General features: G+C 55.5%; 3 protein-coding genes across 9 annotated transcripts in view; 2 read left to right on the top strand and 1 right to left on the bottom strand.

The window, feature by feature from the left end:
• LOC116157877 (uncharacterized) overlaps positions 1-21,295 on the bottom strand; it is a 696,771-nt gene that overhangs the window by 113,161 nt on the left and 562,315 nt on the right. The window lies entirely within an intron of this gene.
• Positions 1-21,295, top strand: part of LOC116157898 (leucine-rich repeat-containing protein 37A) — a 196,702-nt gene that overhangs the window by 98,477 nt on the left and 76,930 nt on the right. The gene's annotated exons all lie outside the window — the stretch shown is intronic.
• LOC135323183 (smoothelin-like protein 2) lies at positions 648-19,704 on the top strand. The gene is made up of 8 exons (XM_064494933.1): positions 648-746; positions 7,780-7,939; positions 8,116-8,525; positions 14,991-15,081; positions 15,411-15,653; positions 16,326-16,401; positions 17,348-17,530; positions 18,556-19,704. Exons 1-8 carry the CDS (start codon positions 648-650, stop codon positions 18,767-18,769), a joined length of 1,476 nt encoding a protein of 491 aa, XP_064351003.1. The 3' UTR covers positions 18,770-19,704.

Genomic DNA, 21,295 nt, shown 5'->3' with positions numbered 1-21,295 from the left:
CAGCTTGTCCACGCCCGCCCACCTCCCGCAGCCCGGGGCAAGATGCCTCCCACCCGCCTCACCCGGGGGAGGGTCCGCGAAGAGCACCCAGGTTTTTGCAGAAACACCCAGGAGAGCCTGGCATGTCCTGTCTGGTGTTTATGACCAGGAAACACATTCTGACTCCCCAGGGCCGCCTTGAGCTGTAGGCCACCAAATGACTGGGGCCAATTCCTCTGAATTTCCCAGCGCAGGAGGAAAGTAGGGCTGTGATCAAACCAAAGTGTAAACCGTTACCCCAGGCAAATTGACAATAAAAAGGCAGTTTTTTGGTTTTGAAAAGTCATTTCCAAAAGACACTTCTTTTCTATGATTCTTTAAAAAAAAAAAAGCAAATGGCCATTTACACAAAGTGCAATTTTCTACCTCGACTTCATCCTACGTAGGCAGCTTCTTTACACCTAGAAGGCCTCGATGTAGCAAGTTTTCTTTTGAAAATTCGGGGGGGGGGTGGGGAACGTCGCAAGCACCTTTTTCATTTTATGTACACAGGCCTTCTCTAAGCGGACAGTAAATCTAACCAGGGGGTGCTGGGCACTTCTCACTGGCCAAACGTGGTCTGTTATGCTACCATTTCTATCTTCTGAGATCAAGACCCAGCAGAAACGATGAGCAAGCACCGGCAGGCCCGCTGCTTCCACCTCCTGTCGACCGGGCTCCGCTCACCTGTTAAGGCCTTTGTCCCGTGTTGCTGTTGTCCGGTTCAGGTGAGGCACCTGTCACCGACTGGGGTTCTGCTCACCTGCCGGGCCCATTAAGGAGTCCAGATGAGGTGAGGTCTCATCCAGTCCGAACAGAGTGATCAACCCAGGTCCTGGAAATTGTAACAACCTCCATGGGGTTCGAGTGGCCACCACCGTCACCCTGCCGGGCCCCACGCCCAGAGGCGCCACGTCCTTGCTGAGCCCCTAGAGATGGGGCTTTGGTGGGACTGGCTCGGAGGTGGGGGCGGGGGAGAGGCCCTAGTTTCACTGTTTGAGATCCTGTCAGTGAGAACGCATTAGAAATTGTAAAGCGCTCTTGCTGGACAGGAGAGCTCTCTGTAAGGGCTGGAGCCTGTGAGCACTGCCACCTCTGCCCCAGACCGCTGGGTGCCCACCCCTGCTGCTTCCCAAGCCTCAGTCTTCCCATCTTGTACAATGAGGACAGTGGATAAGGTGAGTGGTTTTCCATCTGTGCTTCCCTAGGACCCGCTGTACATTACATCCCATGAGTTATTTCTTTTATAGCAGGAAATCTGTGCCTCTTAATCCCTTTCACCTGTTTTGTCCGTTCTTCCACTCTCCTCCCCTCTGGCAGTCACCCGTTTGTTCTCTATATCTATGACACTGTTTCTGTTTTGTTTTTTAGATTCCACGTGTAAGTATTTGTCTCCCTCTGTCTGACTTATTTCACTTAGCATAATACCCTCTAGGTCCATCTATGTTGTCACAAGCGGCAAGATTTCACTCTTTTTTTTATGGCTGAATAGGATTCCATTGTGTGTGTGTGTGTGTGTGTGCGTGCGAGCGCGTGCGCTGCATCTTCTCAAACCAATCATCTGTTGATGGGCACTTGGTTTGTGTCAGTGTCTGGGTTATTGTAAATAATGCTGCAGTGAATATAGGGGTGTATATATCTTTTTGAATTACTGTTTTTGTTTTCTTCCGGTAAACACCCAGAAGTGGAATTGCTGGATCATATGGTGGTTCCATTTTTAGGGTTTTTTTGAGGAACCTCTATAGTGGCTACACCATTTTACATTCCCACGAATGGTGCGTGGAAGTTCCCGTTCCTCTCCATCCTTGCCAACACTGGTTGTTTCTTGTCTTTATGATCATAGCCATTGTAACAGGCGTGAGGTGGTATCTCGTTGTGGTTTTGATTTGCATTGTCCTGATGATTAGAGATGTCGAGCATCTTTTCATGTGCCTGTTGGCCATCTGTGTGTCTTCTTTGGGCAAATGTTTATTCAGATCCTCTGTCCATTTTTAAACTGGGTTGTTTACTTTTTTGATACTAAGTTGGATGAGTTCTGTGTATATTTCAGGTACCAACCCCTATTGGCTATGTTGTTTGCAAATATCTTCTCGTCTGACCTGTGTATCTCTAGATCTCTCCTCCTATGAGTAAAAGAAGCCCCTTGTTTGTGAGTGTGAGTTTGATCCAGTACTGCCCACAGGGGACCATCATAAGGAAGCTTGATTTTTGCCTCCCAGTCTTCATTCAGACTTGTTCTGTGGGGGTGGTTCATTATCACCCTTTTGAATTGAATACAGAGACGGGGTTTTTTGGACACTCTTCTTTGGCAAAAAAATTCCTAGGTCACTTCAAGTTCTAAAAGTCTCATTTCAGTAATTGCAATTTTAAAGAATATACAGAATGGTCAAATTAATGGAGATGGAGGATAGAATAGTGCTTGCCAGGGGTGGGGGGCCGGGGCTAATGGGGAGTTATTGTTTGGTGGGCATGGAGTTTCCACTAGGGATGATGAAAATCTTCTAGAAATGGATTTATAACAATGTTATAACGTGTACTTGGTGCCACGGAATTATACATTTAAAAACGGTTAAAATGGTAAATTTTATGTTATGTTTTACCACAATTAAAAATGCAAAAAAGTACAACCCAAAAAATAATTTAAAGTTTATTTGAGGAAAACGTCTCCCTTGTACCTTCCCCATCTGTTTTTTTTTGTTTTGTTTCTTGACTCTGCATATGCTTTTTGTTTATTTATTAACTTAATTGAAGAATAGTTGATTTACAATGTATTGATTTCTGGTGTACAGCATAGTAATTCATATATATATATATATATATATATATATATATATATATATTCCTTTTCATAATCTTTTTCATTATAGGCTATCACAAGGTAGTCAATATAGTTCCTTGTGCTATACAGTAGGCCCTTGGTGTTTATCTATTTTATATATAGTAGATGGTATCTGCAAATCCAGAACTTCCTTTTATCCCTCCACCCCCACTCCATCTCCCCTGGTCACCATAAGTTTGTTTCCTATGTCTGTGAGTCTCTCTGTTTTGTGAATAAGTTCATTTGTGTCATTTTTTTAGATTCCATGTATAAGCGATATCAGGTGGTATTTTTTTTTTTCTCTTTCTGGCTTCCTTCACTGTAAGTAATGATACATACAGTGTACTGTATGATAATCTCCAGGTCCATCCATGTTGCTGTAAATGGTGTTACTTGGTTTTTTATGGCTGAGTAGTATTCCATTGTATAAATATACCACAACTTCCTTATCCAGTCATCTGTTGATGGACATTTAGGCTGCTTCCATGTCTTGGCTATTGTATATAGTGCTGCTATGAACATTGGGGTGTATGTGTCTTTTCAAATTAGAGGTCCCTCCAGATATATGCCCAGGAGTGGGATTGTTGGATCATAGGGTAAGTCTATTTTTAGTTTTTTAAGGGATCTCCATACCTGATCTATTTTGGATAGGCCGTATGCAACAGGAAAAAGTGTGAGTGAGTGTGTGTGTGTGTGTGTGTGTGTGTGTGTGTGTGTGTGAGATAAACTCCTATTTCCCCTCCCCTACTGCTCATACACCCTGAGACTCTCTTTCTCACTCACTAGGCTGATTTTCCTTCCTCCAGAGTTGACGCTGGGGAGAAGGGGAGGAAAGGGGCAAGAAAGGTCTTATTCTGACTGGTGCCATGAGCCCTAGTACCACAGCATCTCGCCGGGTCTGGTATGTGTATAAAGCTGACTCCTCACCTAGTGGGGCCCTTTTGTAAGTTCTTCCCAAATCTGCTAGCCCACACCATTATTGGGGTCTCTCACCACAGGTGAGTCCCTTGGTCTGACCTCCCCTACACTCACAGGCAGCCTAGGCTTCAGCTTCCTGCTGCTAAGGCCTCAGCTGCCCTCCAGGTGGCGCCCTTGGCCAGGTTTTATCACGCTCTATGCCGCTTCCTCTGCCACAGCTCATGTCTGGTACACAGCAAACAGTCACACGTCTTTTCCTCCCAACAGATTTTAGGGGAACCAGTTTCCAGTGCAGCAAACTGCCTTCACTTTACTGTCAAGACCAGTGGTAGCCAGCAAGTCTGTCATGCAATCTATTTTTAAAATCAGATTCATTAAGATAAAATTTACATGAAGTAAAATTCACCAATGTTACTATCTACCACCACTTACCAGCACCACAATCAGGATAAAGAACATGTCTGTCGACTAAAATGGTTCGTTGTGTCCTTTGCCTCACCTCTTACCTCTGGCCCTTAGCAACCACCAATCTGATTTCTATCCTGATCCGTTTTCCTTCTCCAAAGGAATCGTGTTTTAAGGATTTACATATTATAAATGGAATCACACAACATACACTCATTCATATCTGATTTCTCTCACTTAGTATAGTCTTTGCGAACCATTCATATCTTTGCTTGTATTACTAATTTTTCTCTTTATCACTGAGTAGTGTTCATTTTATCTAGACACTACAGTTTACTTATTCACCCAATGCTAGAATTAGGTTTCCAAATTTTTATCATTATGAATATAGCTGCTATAAACGTGTATACACGTCTCTGTGTGGATATGTGCTTTTATTCCTCTTAAATAAGTATCGAAGAGTGGAATTTCTGGGTCATATTGTAAGTGTATGGTTAACTTGATTTAAAAAAAAAAACTACCAAATTATTTTCCAGAGTGACTATCATTTTGCATTCCCACCAGCAATGAATTAAAGTTCCAGTTGCTCTATATTCCTGGCAACACATAGTATTGTTGGCTTTTTTTTTTTTTTAATGTAGCCACCCTAGTGTATGTGTATAGTGGTATATTATGTGGGTTTTTTCCCCCCATATGTCTGTACTCTTAACGTTGTGCACATGAAATTATAGTATATGGAGAGGGGCTGGGCTGGGGATGGAGAAGCAGGAGTCATCAGTATGGAGGAGGGGGTGGGTGACACCACCCAGAAAGGGTCTGCGGGTGAAAGGGGTCAGGCCCAGATCAGAGCCCTGGGGACCACGGTTAAAGGGTGAGGGAAAGAACAGCCACTCAGGAAGGTCCCTGGGGAGGAGAAGCTGAGGGGGTGGGAGGGCAGTCAGGACTGGCAGGAGGAGGGATGGTCCTCTGGTGGCAGTGCCGGAGGGCCTGGAGGGGGTTCTGAAGAGTTCTGAGGAGCAGTTCCAGGGAACTGGAGCCTCCAGGCAAACTGGGAGCAGGAGGAGCTGCCCAGACTTGGCTGGATTTGACTGCTGCCCCCAGAGGGGTGCTGGGACTAGAGGCAGGGCCCTGGGTTCTGGTCCTGTCTTTGCGGACCTTACTTGTGGCCTCGGGCCTGTCCCTGTCCCTCCCGGGGCCTCCGTTTCCCCATCTCACCTCCTGGCTTCATGGTTTGGGCCTGGCAAGGATTTGACTGCGTGAGGTGACGGCAGGGGACTCAGGAAGCCTTGTCCCATTTTCCACTTCCAGCCCAGCAGCACAGCAGATCAAGGGACCAGCAGGTGGTGGACAGGTCACAGCCAGGGGAAGGGAAGCTGGAAGGGTGGGTGCCAGAGCCCCTGGGACTCAGTGGGAGGTCGGCCTCGATAGCCTGCTGACATGAGGGCTGGTGAATATGGAGGGAGTTCAGCAGGGTCCATCAGCCCTCACCTCCTCCACAGTCTGGTACCTGGCAGGAGCTGGGGGAGGGTTGGAGGAGGGGCCTTGAGGGGATGGCTGAGAGGAGCCCCTGGGGCCTGGGGCAAGCTGCAGCCTCCCCCCAGGTGGCGTGGAGCCAGCTCTTGGGTAGCACTGGTCGTCGATCACACCCTCCCCACCTCAGCATCACCCCCTCTGCCCTCCCTCCTTCTCTCCCTGCCCCTCTGCCCCTCTTCCTCCCACTCCTGGTTCATCTCTCCTCTCCTAGGCTCATCTCCAGCTACTGACTCAGTGGTCTGACTGTCAGCAGTCAGAGAAGCCAAGGGGGATGGTATGATTCTGGTACTGTCTGCCCAAAACCCACTGCAAGCCCCATCTCTGCCCTTGCCAGTCACAGATGGAGCCCTGCCCAGCCCCTCCCAGATGTCGTCATGGTACATCAGGAGAGACCAGATAACCTGCCTGAGGTGGGAGAGTGTGGGTGGATCCTGGGCAGCTAGTCTCTAGGATCTATCAACCGTTAGGGTTCCCACCCTAGAGACACACCAGCCTTCCTTCTCCGGGAAGCTGGGAGAGAAGGCCAGACCCCTGCCTGCCCCCACTCCCCTCTATGCTGCTGGACCAGGCACAGGCCCAGGTGCACATCGGCCATGGGGCCAGGGACCAGGCTGTTCAGTCCCTCCCAAACTTCCCCACCTGGCCATTCCTCAGGTTCTGCAAAGGAAGTGGCTGGGCTTTCCTGGCAGAGACCAGGGTCTCCGAACTCCAGGCTCCCGTGCTCAGACCTGGAGGGGCTGAGTGCTACTTGGGGCAGAAGCTGTAGCAGAAGCCTCTCTCCTAGTCTCTATCAAAGATTCCACCCAGAGAAAGAATGCAGGGAGCAGTCTGGCTCACCGTGTGCAGAGAGCTACTTACAACACACACACACACACACACACACACACACACACACACACACACACACACACACACACACACACACACACACACACACCCCATGCACGCCTTTTGGCATTTGACTTTCTCATGAAATAATTGCTGGAAGGCTCCTTGGATTAGGTAACCCAGAGTTCCTTCCTGTCCCTGTGGAGCAGGGAGAGAGGGGGGATTGGCGTTCAGCATCTGTTAGGTAGATCCAGCTCCTCTGGGGTAGAGCAGGCCAGTCCAGGAGGTCTGTGGCTGCAAACATCTTGGGAAGCCTAGTGTGACAGAAACAAGTCTTTCAGGCCTCTCGTTCCCCTGCCACCAGGCTGTGCCTGCCCAGCCACTAGCCCTCCTTCAAGTGGGCCAGGCCTGGGAAGGAGAAGGCTAATCAGGAAAGGCTTTTTGCACAAAGAAGGAGGAGATGCTCCCATTTTTTATTTCAAATCAACTTTACAATGTAAGTGAGGTCAGACAGCACCTTTGCCCATCGTTCTGTCATTCCGAAGCAAAAGCTATTTTCACTCCTCCCTTTCTCGTGATGTATGGAGGTTGGGGGGTATGGAAGGGAGGAATATCTGGGTTCCAGCATGAAAGGGGTGTTGAGAGGGAATCGAGGTGGGAGCCCTGGCCTGTGGTTACAGGCCAGGGACGGAGACTCTGATGGAGGGAGAGAGGTGATTAGTCCCATGGTCTCTGACCCAAGAATTTGGAGATTCGGTCCTAAGCACACCTTCTCTTCTCTGTCTGACCTCAGTCACTTGTGGATGCCCCAACAGGGGCCACTCAGTGAGCTCGGAGCCCCGTGACCACTGGCAGGAAGGACACAGGAATCTTGTTACACAGAGTGGGGCTGGGAGGGGAGAGTGCATAATTGCAGAGACAAGGAGAGACTTCACCACCTGTCTCACTCTCCCTTAGGTACAAGAAATTCCAGGCCAAGATGCCACACGTAAGTATGTGCTTGTGAGGGCCGTGTCCACGGCTTAGAGCGGGCAGTCATGTGCACAGGGTGACAGTTCTGGGGGTTACTGCTGCCGCTCTCAGGTCCCCCAGAGCAGTGGGGGATCCCTACCGCCAGTAGTTCCTGGGCCCTGAGCGTCAGAGCCCCGTGGGAACGCATAACCCACGTCCGCTGTCTCCTAAATCAAGTCCACTTGGGGGTCGAGGCCTTCCTCTGATGGCCCGCAGTCCCTCCCACATGTCGCACACTGCTTCTCCAGGGTCAAGGGGGTCTCCGCCTCGGCCCTCCCCCTGAGCTCCGCACCGAGGGAGACGAGAGGCTGGGCGAGCTCTTCTCCTCCGGCGCCACTGACGACACTCCTCCTCGCCGCATCGCGTGGGTCACAGGGGCTGGGGTTGGGGGTGACCCCGAGCCGCCAGGCCCCGCCCCCAGGCCCCGCCCCCAAGCGGAGCCCATTCCCGGGGCTCGCCGGGCTCGCCCCGGCCTCTGCCCGCCCCTCCCACCGCCCCTCCGGCGAACCCAACCATGGGAGGCCAGTCGCGGTTCGGAGCTGCAGAGCTCGGCTGCTCACTGGGCCAGACCCGCTCTCCTTGAGACCCGCCCGCCGGCTCGGCCGTGGAGCCGGCCCCCGACCCCGAGGAGGCGCGCACGGTGCGCGAGGCGCTGGGCCGCTACGAGGCGGCGCTAGAGGGCGCGGTTCGCGCGCTGCACGAGGACATGCAGGGGCTGCAGCGCGGCATGGAGCAGCGCGTGGCCGAGGCGCTGCGCCTGGCCGGGCCGCTGGCGCGCACGGTGGCCGAGCTGCAGCGCGACAACCAGCGGCTGCAGACGCAACTCGAGCGCTTGACGCGCCAGGTGGAGGCGCTGGGCTTGGCGACCGGGCTGACCCCCGCGCCCGGCACGCCGAGCCCTCCGCCCGCCCCCGGCGTCCCAGACCGTGCGCCCCGCCTGGGCACCGCGCGCTTCGCCAGCCACGCCACCTTCTCGCTGTCCGGCCGCGGCCAGGTGAGCCTCGGGGAGCGCGGGCGTCTGTGCTCAGGCGCCGGGGAAGGGGGACTCCGCGACCCCCGCCGCCGCTAGGTCCGGAGTGCGTGCCGGTGCCGGGGCTGTCCCGCCACCCGCCGCTGCGACTCGGTTGTGGGGGTCCGGCCATCATTCGGAGAAACCGGCTTAGCCTGCCCTCTGCACCTGTCTCGGGCCCCTCCCTTCTTTGCAGGCGTGCCCTGTTCTGTTCCCCTCTCTCCACTGTGCCTTGGCACTAAGGGCTTGGGCGCTGAAGTGCTGCCCCTCTCTGTTCGACACTGCCCGGGCCTGTGTCTTGGAATGGTCGGCAACCCTTCACCCCCCCCCCTCCATTCACGCGCTCCCCGCGTTGCCGCTTCACTGAACTCTGACGGCTTGAGTTATTGATTAACCTGGATTGAGAACTCAAGCCCTTCTGTGTGTTGAGCGGAGGAGAATGCAGTCTGTTGGGGTGCAGCCGGGCATTTGGAAACTTGCAGGGGTAAATCCTTACCGTGAAAGAAGAGACAGGGGAACCAGGGGGAAAGAGCCGTGGGCAGTCTAGATTTCTGGGGTCAGTGACCGGCCAGAGGCCCACACCGCGTGGGGGTGGGGCAGAGGCCGGTGTGGACCAGTCACTCCCCTGAGCGTGGGGCCTCCTGGAGTGGCAGGTTAGAATGTTCCCATGGTGTGTGCAGTGGCCCTTAGGTGGGATTTTCCACCCTGCCCAGGCATGTGCCCTGGGCTTGGGTTTCCAGGGTCTGGGTAGCCTGCACCTGCTGTCCCTCCTTGGTTCAATCCATCACACACGCAGAGTCCTTGTGTAGGCTGGGCTGCACCTCAAGGGACCAGGAGGAGGGGGATCAGATTAGCCCTTGCCCCTGGATGTCCCAGCCTGGGTGGGAGATGGCCCAGACCAAGCCGTAGCAGCAGTGCAGGCAGCCGGACAGCAGTCCCGTCCTAGTGGGCGTCTCAGGCCGGCTTTGTGCTGGAGGTTTAGGGTCTGCTGCTGCTAGTGCAGGGGCGGGTGTAGGGGGCTGTGCCTAGAGCCTCTAAGGGCCTGAAAGGACTCACTGACCAGAGGGACCCTGGTGGGTATGAGAGTGGAAGAGCGAGTTGTAAAGGCCCCCGGATGCTGGGCCAGGGAGTTGGGCTTTGCTTTGGGGTGGAGGTCTCATCTGCATGTGGAGGCAGCTGTCCAAGTTTTAGAAAACTACTCTTGGAGTCACACATGAATACGTATACGTACACGAATCCACGCGTTCGTGTGAGAGATGTGTCTTCAGTCGTCTAACAGTTTTTCAGTGGGAATTGGCCAATGTGGGGTAAGCTAGTTCTCTGGGTTATGGGGATAGTGGGGCACTGGGCAGGGGACAGACAGGGTCCTCCTTGTATCCGACAAGCGCCCTCAAGGATGGATGGCAGGTTGGAGGGTGGCTGGAGATAGGGGGACTTAGTTGTGATGGTCCAAGAAGAGAGGACGGCCATAGCAGGAGCAGCGCTGGGGAGCGGGAGAGCTGGGGTGCCTTGGACGGAGATCTCCAAGGGGGAATCATCAGGGTGAGATGGTCTTTGGATATGAGCAGGGGGGCAGAGAGCGAAGCCCTGCCGGGGGACTACTGGGGCACAGATCTGGTGGAGATGCCAGTTTCCATCTGGGTTGTGCTGAGGGTGTGGGGCTGTGGGACATCCAGGTGAAGCTGTCCTGGAGCAGATGGAGTCACAGATCTGGTGGGCTGAGAGTAGCCAAGGCCAGAGGTTAGGGAGATATCAGGCCAGAGCTGGTGGTTGAAGCAAGATCAGGTGAGGCCTTCCGGGCAGCTGTGCAGGAGACGGTGAGTCAGGAGCCCTGGGCAGAGGCTGAGGAGCTGTCAGGGAGCTCAGAGGCTCTGGAAAGCCCACTCTTAGACATCGAGAGAGGGGACCCCTTCAGGAAGAAGAGATTGGGGGTCAGCGGGAATGCTGCAGCCCGCTGGAGGTTGAGGAGGGAGACACGGCTGGGGAGTAGGTTCTGGATTTCAGAAGGCCTGGGAGGAGGAGGGACAGCAGGCGTAGTTGAGCACTGCGGGTGGAGGACGCTCAAGGTGTCCAGTGGGGTCGGACGGACACTCTGCAGCCCCTGAGCACCAGCTCCCTGGGCCTGAGGCCGCTTCCCCCGCCCGACCAGAGGCACTGCTCCCCACTTCTCTTGCAGCCCACCTCTCAGGGGTGCGGGCACGGGCTCGCAGCCAGTTTCTGGCAGTGAGGGGTGCTGCACAGAGTTATCCACATGTTCTTGCTCGTGGGCTGTGCCTGGCAGCTTGTGATCGGACACTGGATTGTGAACAAGGAATCGGGGCTCCGGGGCAAGACTGGACAGTCACAGCTGGGTGCCGGGGCTGTCTGACCTCTCATACGCCTGTGTCTGTGCCCCCAGGGGGTCTGGGTGTGAGGGTCTCATCCACACACGAGAGCCAGTGCTGGTGGTCGTCAGGCATTGCGGGGGCTGGTGTTACACTGCCCCTCTGTAACCAGCAATGAGACTTAGAGACCCTTTGCTGAGACCCTTTTGTTTCCTTCTGATTCAAACGGGACTGCCGGGTTTGGAGGTGGGGCATAGTCAACCTATGTGTATGCCTTGGGGTCAATGCAGAATGAGTTGATCTAGTAATCTGCTTCTGTGTGGGCAGACCTTGAGCTTGCTAGGCAGTGACTAGCAAGGGAGGCTCCGGGAGGAGCGAGAGGGTGGGAGAAATCAGGGAGGACTCCCTGTAGGAGGCCTGAGACCCTGGAGCAAACAGGAACTGCTTTTGTTGCATTTTCTGTGAGGCCTTGGGGACATCTCTCAGTTGGACCTCAGTTTCCTCGTCTCTAAGGGGGACTGGCCCTGCCCTGCTTTGCCCCTTGTGCTGCGCGGGCTGGGTGGCTATAACGGTGACATCAGCCATGTCGGCTTGTAAGCGTGTCCACGGAGCCACAGCGGGGGTCTGGCTAGTGGAGGGAGCTGGCTGGGGACCTTCAGTGGATGGTAGCAGCCTGAGGCCAGGCCTGGAAATGTCCCTCGGCTGAGCAGGAGCCACCAGGTCCCCATGTCAGAGGCAGTGGAGCCTCTCAGGAGTGACTGGCAGAAGCAGCGTCGAGGTCTGACCGTGAAAGAAACCAGACTTGCCTTATCTGCCTTCCTTTCCCAGACACACTGTGTGATAAGAGTGCTAAATGCTTTGGGGAGAAGTTTGAAATGAGTCCTTAAAACCATGGTGTGAGCCGGGAGGAGGCAGAGGGTGGGGCAGCCGAGGTTGGGGCTCAGGCTGGGGCTCAGGCTGGGGACTCTGTCCGCACACACGTCGGGGGCTGTGCTGGGCACACAGACGCTCCCCTGTCCATGCACGAGCCCGCGTGGGGTCTGGCAGCACCAGGGATGCCCAAACTAAGATTCCTGCCCTCACAGCAGTGTATGCAAACTTCCCCAGGGAGAGGGTCACTGAACTCGGACTTACCCATCCCCAGTCTCTCTTCCTGACATTCCCAGGCTTGGGCTGCCTCCTGGAAGCCTCCCCCTTCTTAAAACAAAGCCCAGATCTTGGAGGTGCTCGAGCCAGCTCCCCAGGACCCATCCCATCCTCTGGGCTCTCCAGTGATTTTATCTTGGCCCCAGCACACAGAGGTCCCCTCCCCTGGTTCCCTTCCCTGTGGCTGAAGGGAAGGAAGGAGCTGGGGGCCCTGTGGGTGGGCTTGGGGACCGCGGCCCAGCCCAGCTCTGTGGCTTGAGGCTCAGGTCGCGCTGGGGTGGTTACCCCACTCTCCCCACCCCACTCCCTCGGCCTCACAACTTTGTCTTGAGTTGTCCTTTCTGCTCTTGGAAGGCATGAGTGCTTTGTGGACAGAGAAACCCCAACCTGACTCTGCTGCTGCCTTTAGTCATGGCGTAAGGTTAGTGGTGACCCCCAGGCTTGTGTGGTGGGTTGGAGGGTGGTCTCTGAACAGCCCTTTGGTCTGAGGCTTGGGTAGAGCCCCTTCCTTAGGTGAGCAGGAGTTCCAGTCCCGGGGCGGGGGAGGGGGGAGGGAGGGGCAGGGGGAACCTGGGACTCCAGCCTCCCAGCATGACTCAGCCCCCATCCCCTTTCCCTCCTGCTTTGCTGGAGACCCCTTGGCAGGAATCCACCTGGTCCAGAACCTACTTCCTGTCTGATTGTGGCTTCTGGTCCCCTGGGGCATCCTGGGAGGTGAGGGGCCTGCAACGTGCATGGGCAGGCGTCCCCCAGAGAGACCCACATTCCTGGGAAAATGGTTTCACCATCAGCCCATCTCTCCAGGCCCCTGTGTAGACCTGTGGAACCTGTCGGACCAGAGTATGGGGGGGTGGAGGGGGACACGGCCCCCAGAGCTGAGAGCCTGGTGACAGGTGGGGTCCGGGATTCAGGATAGGCTGGCTGTTTCTCCTCCTTCTGCTGAGCTGGCTTCAGGTTAGGCTCGTTGTGGCTCTAGGGGTGCCCTCCACACTCTGAGGCACAAGGAGATGGCCGCCCTCAACTTCTCCACTGTTCCTGCCAGTGAGCCTAGCCCTTCCTGCTCCGTCCTTCTGAATTGGAAGTTGAATGGTCACCTCCTCTCCAAGCCCAGTCTCTCCCCGGGCTCAAGTCCCGTCCTCTCCTTTCTCCCCAGGGTCCCAACCTCTCCGAGTGTCCCTCCCCCTGCTGGAGCCTTTCTCTCAGCCTGTAAACGTTGTCCTACCTCTTCCATCAGGGAGAGTCCCTCAGACCTCTTCCCCGCGCCTCATGGCTGCAGTTCCCACCAACCCCACCCCCCCAGGTCACGTCAGCCAGGCCCAAAGCCCCTGCCTAGAAGAGGTGTGATGTCTCCCCCTCCTCCACATTCACTTACTCCCTGCAAACCTTGGAATCCCTTTTGCCCTCCACTCCTTCACTGCCCCATCTCTCCTCCCTGGGTCCCTACCCAGGAGTAGGGAGGTACCTGGCCATCTGGTCACCCCCTTCCATGCCACTGTCTCACTGGCTTCTGAAGGATGTTCCTAAAACCCAGAACTGATGACCTTCAGTTCCTTCTTGTCCAAGGAGTCATGTCCGAGTTCTCCCGGCTGGCACCTTGGACTGTGTACTGCTTCTCTAGCCACTGGATCTGAATGCTTTGTGCCTTGATGTCTCTGGCAGACACTAGTCTCTCTGCGGGGCATGGCTTCCACTCCTGGTCTGCCTGGCTCACTCCAGGCTGGCTCAGCCCCGCTGCTTCTGGGAGGCTCTCTCTGACCCCCTGGGCTGGGTGAAGTCTGTCTCAGGCGTGCGCCCTCATGCTAGCCTTTCGCCGCCTGCTCAAGGTGCTGGCTCCCCCGCCAGACTGATTCCCCCATGGATGGGTAGGGTGGCATGGATGAGCCGTCGGGGGCCAGGGATGGGCTTTTGTCATTTGGGAACCTAGCAGACAAGGGGACCCATCTGGAGATGTGCGGCCATCTAAGGAGAGGTATGGCCAACCTCTCAAGCCACCCGTTGTGGGCTCTTGGTAGAGCCCCTTATAGGCGTCTGCCCGTGTACCCCTCTTGCCAGGCCGACCCACCAGCCTCACAGATGCTCTGAGCCCTCCACCCTCCTTCACTGTGAGAAAGGCAGGGCCAAGGTTGAGGATAATGTCCCTCCTGGCCTCATCTCAGCTGCTGCTCACTGTGTAACCTTGGACAGCACACATCCCCTTTCTGAGCCCTCGGGTCCCATCTGTAAAATGGGTGTGGTAGCACCTACCTGGGAGGACAGAGCATGTTGGTTTAAGTGGCATGGCCAGAAAAGGGGTTGAAGTGGTAGATGCTTTTTTAGCCTACTCCCTTATCTCAAACAGGGAAACTGAGACCCAGGAGGGGCCGGCAGCACAGCCTGGATGGCGGGTTCCCCTGCTGGCCCTTGGTCTGGGCTCTCTCTCTGCATGACACTCCCCACCGCTGCAGCCCAGAGGGGATGGAGGGGCCTCAAGGAGCCAGTCAGGCCCCAGTACTCTGGACATCCAGGCAAATCTTGTGACCCTGCATCCAATGGTAAGGCTTCCCCATTGGGCTGGCTCCAAGGCCCATTGTTGGCCCAGAAAGACCGTGTGTCGCTGGGTTAGGCTGCTCCCACACAGGCAGCCCCTGGCACGAGCAGGGGCCAGGCTCTCCCAGCCCCCGTCACCCGGTCCAGCCTTGGGGACGGGTAGGGCCACCTTGAACAGTCCTTTGGAACTCTGTCTTGACTTTTGTCCCTAGCATCTTGGGGGTCTGGAATGTGTCCAGTGGAGCCATTTGCCTCCAGGATCTCGGGGGCTCAACTGCTGGGGCTGAGTCCCCCTAGCCTCCTGGGTGACCCTGGCCCATCACCATACCTCCTGGGGTCTGTCTCTCTCAGAAGCATTTGCCCTGCTCGAACCAGGGGGAGCTTTGGGAAGTGATTTCGGGGTGGGCAGCTGGCCCCGGCTGACTGGGCCTCCGCGGTGTTTGTCTCTCTGTAGAGTGTGGATCACCATGACGAAGCCAGCGAGGCGGAGATGAGGAGAACCTCAAACTCGTACATCGTGGAGAACGGGCACCAGCCTGGGGCAGGTGGGGGCTGATGGCCCAGGAGGGCTGGCTGGAGGAATACCCGCAGGGACTGGGGAATTGTCCAAGCACTGAGCAGGGTAGAGAGTGGACTGACAGGCAACTATTTCTTGAACTCTCTATTAGGGAATGTTGGAGCAGGCATCACCTCTGGTTGGAGCAGTGAGACTTCCCCAGTAGGGGGAGATCAGGGAGGCAGGAGTGATCAGGGAGGCCTTCCTGGAGGAGGTGAGAGGAGAGTTCACAGAGGCTGGAGTCCTCCTGGGTGGTTCTGAGGCCCCTGTCAATGCCATGGCTGAAACCCCCCGACCCCTGCTGGTCACCTGTTTCAGGTCCGGGTGATGGGCCCCCCGAAGCCGCCCAAACCATCCCAACACCAGAGCCCCTCAAGCCTCGACCTGTGAGCCTCTCTTTGCGGCAGCCTCACCAGCCAGTCACGGCCATCACACGAGTCTCCGAGAAGTTCTCTGGGGAGACCTCAGCCACAACTCTCTCGCCCACGTCTGCTGCCATCCTGGGGGGCCTCAGCTCAAGCCTCAGCGAGGCCAGCACATCCTGGACTCCCAGTCCCAGTGGTAGGAGCAGGAGACCATGACCTCAAAATGGGAGGGAGGTCAGGGGCTGGGGGTGGTTTGCAGGAGACTCAGAAATCCTGGGGCCGGGCCCTACCCACTGTGCTTGTCACTGCCACCCCCGTCCCCAGCTCGCCTGCTCCATCAGATGGGGCCCATCTTTCCCGGCTCGTCTCCCAGAGCTGCTGTGAAGTAGCCTCATCCTGCGGGGTACGACCATGGCTTTTACTGCAGATCAAGGCTGTGGTTAGAAGGTGGCCGCCTGCCCTGCACACTTTGTGTGTAACAAACCTGGCATGGTCCCCCTGGGGCTGTCTTGGACCTGTGATCAGGCCCCAGGGTGTGTCCTGGGGTCGGGCTTTGTGGATTTCCAGAATGAGGGCTTGGTAACATGGTATCTACTGGATATGCAGCACAGGAGGTCCTGGGCTCTGTGCTCTCAAATGCAGTGAGGAGTACTGTAAAGGACCTCTTTTATGTCATTGCTCTATGTTCCAGCATCCTTTCTCCTCAACTGTTGGCCCAGGCAGGGTCAGCTTAGCCCAGAGGTCCTGCCAGTGCCCAGAGTGATGCTGGGTGACTAGCTCAGGGTGGGGTCAAAGGATGGGAGGCAGGCAGTGGTGGCCCTCCCCAAGGCCAGGGTTTGTTATTTCTCTCCCTCCCTTTGTCCCGCAGAGAAGAACTCTTCCCTCCCACGGTCTTTGTCCAGCTCTGGCTATGGGGGGGTGACGGCCAGCAGGAACGATAACAGGCGAGTCAGGGCCCCTGTTCCCGGTGGCAGGGTCGTCACTCCCCAGGAAGTGTCTGGCCTTGGCCTTGGACCCAGGCTACCCAGGCCCCTGCACGGAGCTCCCAGTGCCAACCCCAGGAGGAGGCACCTTCCTTGGCTTGGTGCCTCTGGAGAACTAAGGCAGCAGTGTCGCAGGGTGGGGTTTGAGAGGAGAAATGAGGCAGCGAAGCTTGGTAGAGAGTTTTGTTTGGAGCAATACGGCGGAGGGCTGGTTTCTTTAAGGATCCTTCAAAGCAAGTCTGTCCAAAGATTGGAGAGAGTTTCTCAGTCCCCACAGGATGGATCTTCAGCCATCCTGGCTAGGCTCCCTCTGAGCTGGGGGCTTCCTGCTTGTGGACTGAGGAGTTACCTGGAGAGGCCCTTACCCTGGGGGAGGTCTGTGGGGGCTTCCCTGTGTTACAGGCTGCCTCCTGGCCTCCGGTTGTCCCCATGCGCTGCCCCCAGGCCCTCTGGACTGTGATCGGAGCTGGGTGTTGGGTGGGGGCTGGCTTGGCTTTTTTCTCCCCCTCTTAATAATAAAAGGAGAATTGTGACTTTCTGACAAACTGTTTTAGGGGGGAAACAGAGGGGATCTTATTTAGTGGTGGCGAGGAGGGGGCCTGATCCTGGTGGGGCTGGTTCTGGGTGCTTGTCCTGCCAGGAGGACGCCCCCGCCCACCCCAGGCATTGACACCTGCCGAGGGGCGATTATGTGCAGAGAGGGGGCCCACTGCTGGCTAGGCCGGCCTCAGACAGCAGCTCAGTTCCAAAAACCTGCGGAACCGGTTGGGGGCTGGAACAGGGGTGCTTCCTCTCTGCCTGTAGCCCCGCCGCTGCCTCATTTCACATTCAGTGGGGTGGAGGCCCGGGGCCTGTGCGAGCTAGTGATGGCCAGATCTGTGCTCCTGACTCGGTGGTCTCTCCTCAGCCCACCTCGGGTGACGCCACCCCAGTCGCCCCCCTCCACACAGCCGCCAGCCACGACTCAGGCCCATCGGCAGGGGGAGCGTCGCCGGGAGCTGGTGCGGTCGCAGACGCTGCCCCGCACCTCGGGGGCACAGGCCCGGAAGGCATTGTTTGAGAAATGGGAGCAGGACACAGGAGCCGGCAAGTATGGATGCTCTTAGCACCCTCCCAGACCAGTCTGGGCCCCCAAAGGAAGCCTGAGCCCACACTGGGGTCAGGCAGGCAGGCAGAGCAAAGCTGGCCCTGTCCTGTTCCCCCGAGGGCAGTTCCCCAAGATGTGACCTCTCAGGCAAGACATAGGTCAGGGCTGGCTACAGGGCCGGCTGAGGGGCAGGTGGCTCCAGTTTTGGGAAGGGAGGCTGTGATGAGACCCCAGCCCCTCTCCCACATTCCCAGAGGGAACTCCAGGCACCCTCACACCCACATCCCTCATCCAACTGGACAGGTTAGTTTCCAGGCATGACTGGGGAGACCAGAGAGCAGTCACTGGGATTCCCAGCAGAAGCTGGAGGTGACACAGTGAGACCCCAGTACCACTGGCTCCCTGTCACACTACACCGCCCGCCCCATTAGAAACAGGGCCACCTTTGCATGTTTATCCAGCCCTCCTGTCAGTGAGTGGTATTGATTCCTGTTACATTTAGGGTTGGCCCAGGCCTATGAGACAATGACCCCCCAGTCCTGGCTCCCAAGGCTCTGACTCTGGTGAGGGGGACAGACACAGGAACTGTCCCACTGACCCAGACAACCTGATCTTGGCCGATAAAGAGTGTCTTTGGGGCCTAGAATAGGAAACCATGAGGGAGGGCGGCCTCGGAAGGAGCTCAGAGGAAGGGTGGGATGGAGGAGGCGAGGAGGGTTTTCCAAGCAGAGGGCAGGGGCATGGGCCATGTGGGCTCAGGTCCTCTGCCGCAGGATCGCCAGTGTGGGAAGTACACAGGGGGCCTGGAGGCTGGAAGGGGGCTGGTCCTGCCGGACCCCATCAGTGGACGCAGTGCAGCTGGGACACGGGGCGCACGCCTGGACGTGGGCGTGGGGCTGGGAGGTTGCCTGCCGACAGAGCATCTCCCTGGGTGAGCAGAGCTGGTGGGGCACATTCCCGGAGCAGATGGCAGCTGAGAGGCAGCCCCCTGGCCCCCAGCCCCCAGCAGGCCTGCCCTCTCTCCGCAGGGGGAAGGGCGAGACCCGGGCAAAGCTGAAGCGCTCACAGAGCTTCGGAGTGGCCAGCGCCAGCAGCATCAAGCAGATTCTGCTCGAGTGGTGTCGCAGCAAGACCATCGGCTACCAGGCGAGGCAGGCTGGCCCGGCTGCTGGGCCCCGTCCAGAGGCTGCAGTGGACATCACCCGCCTACCCTGCTCTTGTTCCCTGAGCCATCTGGGGTGATTACTCTTTTTCTCATTTGCTCTTGCTTTTTGACCCTCGCTCAGCCACGGAGCTGAAAGCCCAAAGCTGCTCGGAGCAGGGTCTTTTTAGAGGACCCTGACTCCTCCTAACCTCGCTCCTGAAAAGGAGTTAACTAACTAGCCGGGGAGCAAGCAGAGCCGCGTTTTCCACTGACTGACACTGTCAGTTCAGAAATGCTCCCTATCCTGGCTGACCTTCGTGTCAGAGCCTCGTGACACAGACCTTGGCCAGGCCTGATCTCAGATGAATGAACCTGCCAGCAAGCCCTCATGTGAAGCAGGGAAATCCTGCTCGGAGCCGGACTCCCTCCCAGGGAAGGAGATCAGCCCAGAATTCATCTGTGCTGTGGACTCAGCAATCCCGCACCTGCTTTTCTGGCGTCTCTTCTATTTATTCCCCATCCAGGCAGCGTGGTGCCCAGCCCGGGGCGAACGCCCAGTCCTCACGTGGGGCCGAACAAGTGGCCGGTGCATTCATATTCACCAAGACTTTGTAACGTCATGGGGAGATGTTCCTAATGCCATGCGAAGTGAAAAAAGCAGGACACAAAACTGTATTTAGTGTGACGTCACTCGTGTAAAACACATATAAAATGTTGTTTTTTTTTTTTTAAGCATAGAAGAGATACACCAAAAATGTTAAGTTATCTCTGAGTGGTGGGATTATGGGTGATTTTTATTTTCCTTCTTATGCTTTCTCCTATTTTTCAAATTTTCTACAATGACCATGTCATTTTGAAAGTCATGGGGAAATCTAGTGTGTTTTAAATAAGGAGTAATGGTAAGGCCCACGCCAGAGAGATGTATTGCTTCTGGTCTTTCGAGTTTTGTGCACATAGCTGTATATAGGGTTTTTTTTTTTCTTCAATAGGTACGAATTAATAAAGTCTCAGAATACTTTTGACAAGCATCTCATTTCAGACTTTTGTCTCATCTTTGGTATGTGGTGTCCATATTTATGCTTAGCTTTTCAGGTCTTTGTTAAAGTTCATGTGTATCTGGTGCTTTTCCGTGTCCACAGCTTTTCCACAGTCACGGTCTCACCTGAATGTCCCTACAGTGCGTGGCTATGGTTCCTGTTTCCTGAACATTCAGAGAAGACCGACACTGGCGAGGGGAGTGGCGTCCCCATCTGAGGGGAGCTCCCAGGTCTCATGGGAGAAGACCTTGAAGAGACTTAATATGCTGAACCAGGAGGAGTTCTTGGGAACCATCCAGTGCCCGTGGGCCAGAGAGGAGGCAGCTTGCTCGAGGGGAGAGGGAAGCTTCAGCTGGAATTCAGACCACCTGGGAGACTGACTGACTGACTGACTGGTATAATACTTTGCTCATAGTGTGAACCAGTTCTGGTTAGTTTCCGCTCATCCCCAAACACAGAATCTACGTGTAGAGGACTCTTTTGTGGAAAACATGTTAACACAAGTAACATTTTTATGAGCCTGTTTTCCATAAAAGAGTGGTTTCGTTTTACAGTCTTGCCAATCCCTTGCCTGTCCGGCTTAATAGCAGACGGCTGGGTTCTCACCCCTGCTTCTGCAGCCTGTGGTAACGTCACACCTGGTGGGGCCTCCGGAAAACTCCAGAAAGAATGAGAGTCAGAAAGGCACATCCTGTCTTGCTGTTAGTGGATCCCCTGAATAAAGGTCTCAAGGACCCTTGAAGATTCCGCGGACCACGCAGAGAACTACGGCACAGACTCCCCTGCTCCCGGAGGAATCAAAACAGGATCAAGACTGCGAGCGTCCTGGGGGGAAATGCAGAACACACTAGGTTTCCGAACCCACGGATTTTTAACAGGTGTTCACTTTTTAAATTACTGCAGTCAGAGGCACAGCGGCAGGTGGAGACACAGCCCTGTGGCCTCGCTGTGTGACAGCTTGTCCACGCCCGCCCACCTCCCGCAGCCCGGGGCAAGATGCCTCCCACCCGCCTCACCCGGGGGAGGGTCCGCGAAGAGCACCCAGGTTTTTGCAGAAACACCCAGGAGAGCCTGGCATGTCCTGTCTGGTGTTTATGACCAGGAAACACATTCTGACTCCCCAGGGCCGCCTTGAGCTGTAGGCCACCAAATGACTGGGGCCAATTCCTCTGAATTTCCCAGCGCAGGAGGAAAGTAGGGCTGTGATCAAACCAAAGTGTAAACCGTTACCCCAGGCAAATTGACAATAAAAAGGCAGTTTTTTGTTTTTGAAAAGTCATTTCCAAAAGACACTTCTTTTCTATGATTCTTTAAAAAAAAAAAGCAAATGGCCATTTACACAAAGTGCAATTTTCTACCTCGACTTCATCCTACGTAGGCAGCTTCTTTACACCTAGAAGGCCTCGATGTAGCAAGTTTTCTTTTGAAAATTCGGGGGGGGGGGTGGGGAACGTCGCAAGCACCTTTTTCATTTTATGTACACAGGCCTTCTCTAAGCGGACAGTAAATCTAACCAGGGGGTGCTGGGCACTTCTCACTGGCCAAACGTGGTCTGTTATGCTACCATTTCTATCTTCTGAGATCAAG

Source organism: Camelus dromedarius, chromosome 16 (assembly GCF_036321535.1).
Source record: "Camelus dromedarius isolate mCamDro1 chromosome 16, mCamDro1.pat, whole genome shotgun sequence".
Taxonomy (NCBI): domain Eukaryota; kingdom Metazoa; phylum Chordata; class Mammalia; order Artiodactyla; family Camelidae; genus Camelus; species Camelus dromedarius.
The sequence above is the reverse complement of the archived record's forward strand: the minus strand, read 5'-3'. Positions and strand labels throughout refer to the sequence as shown.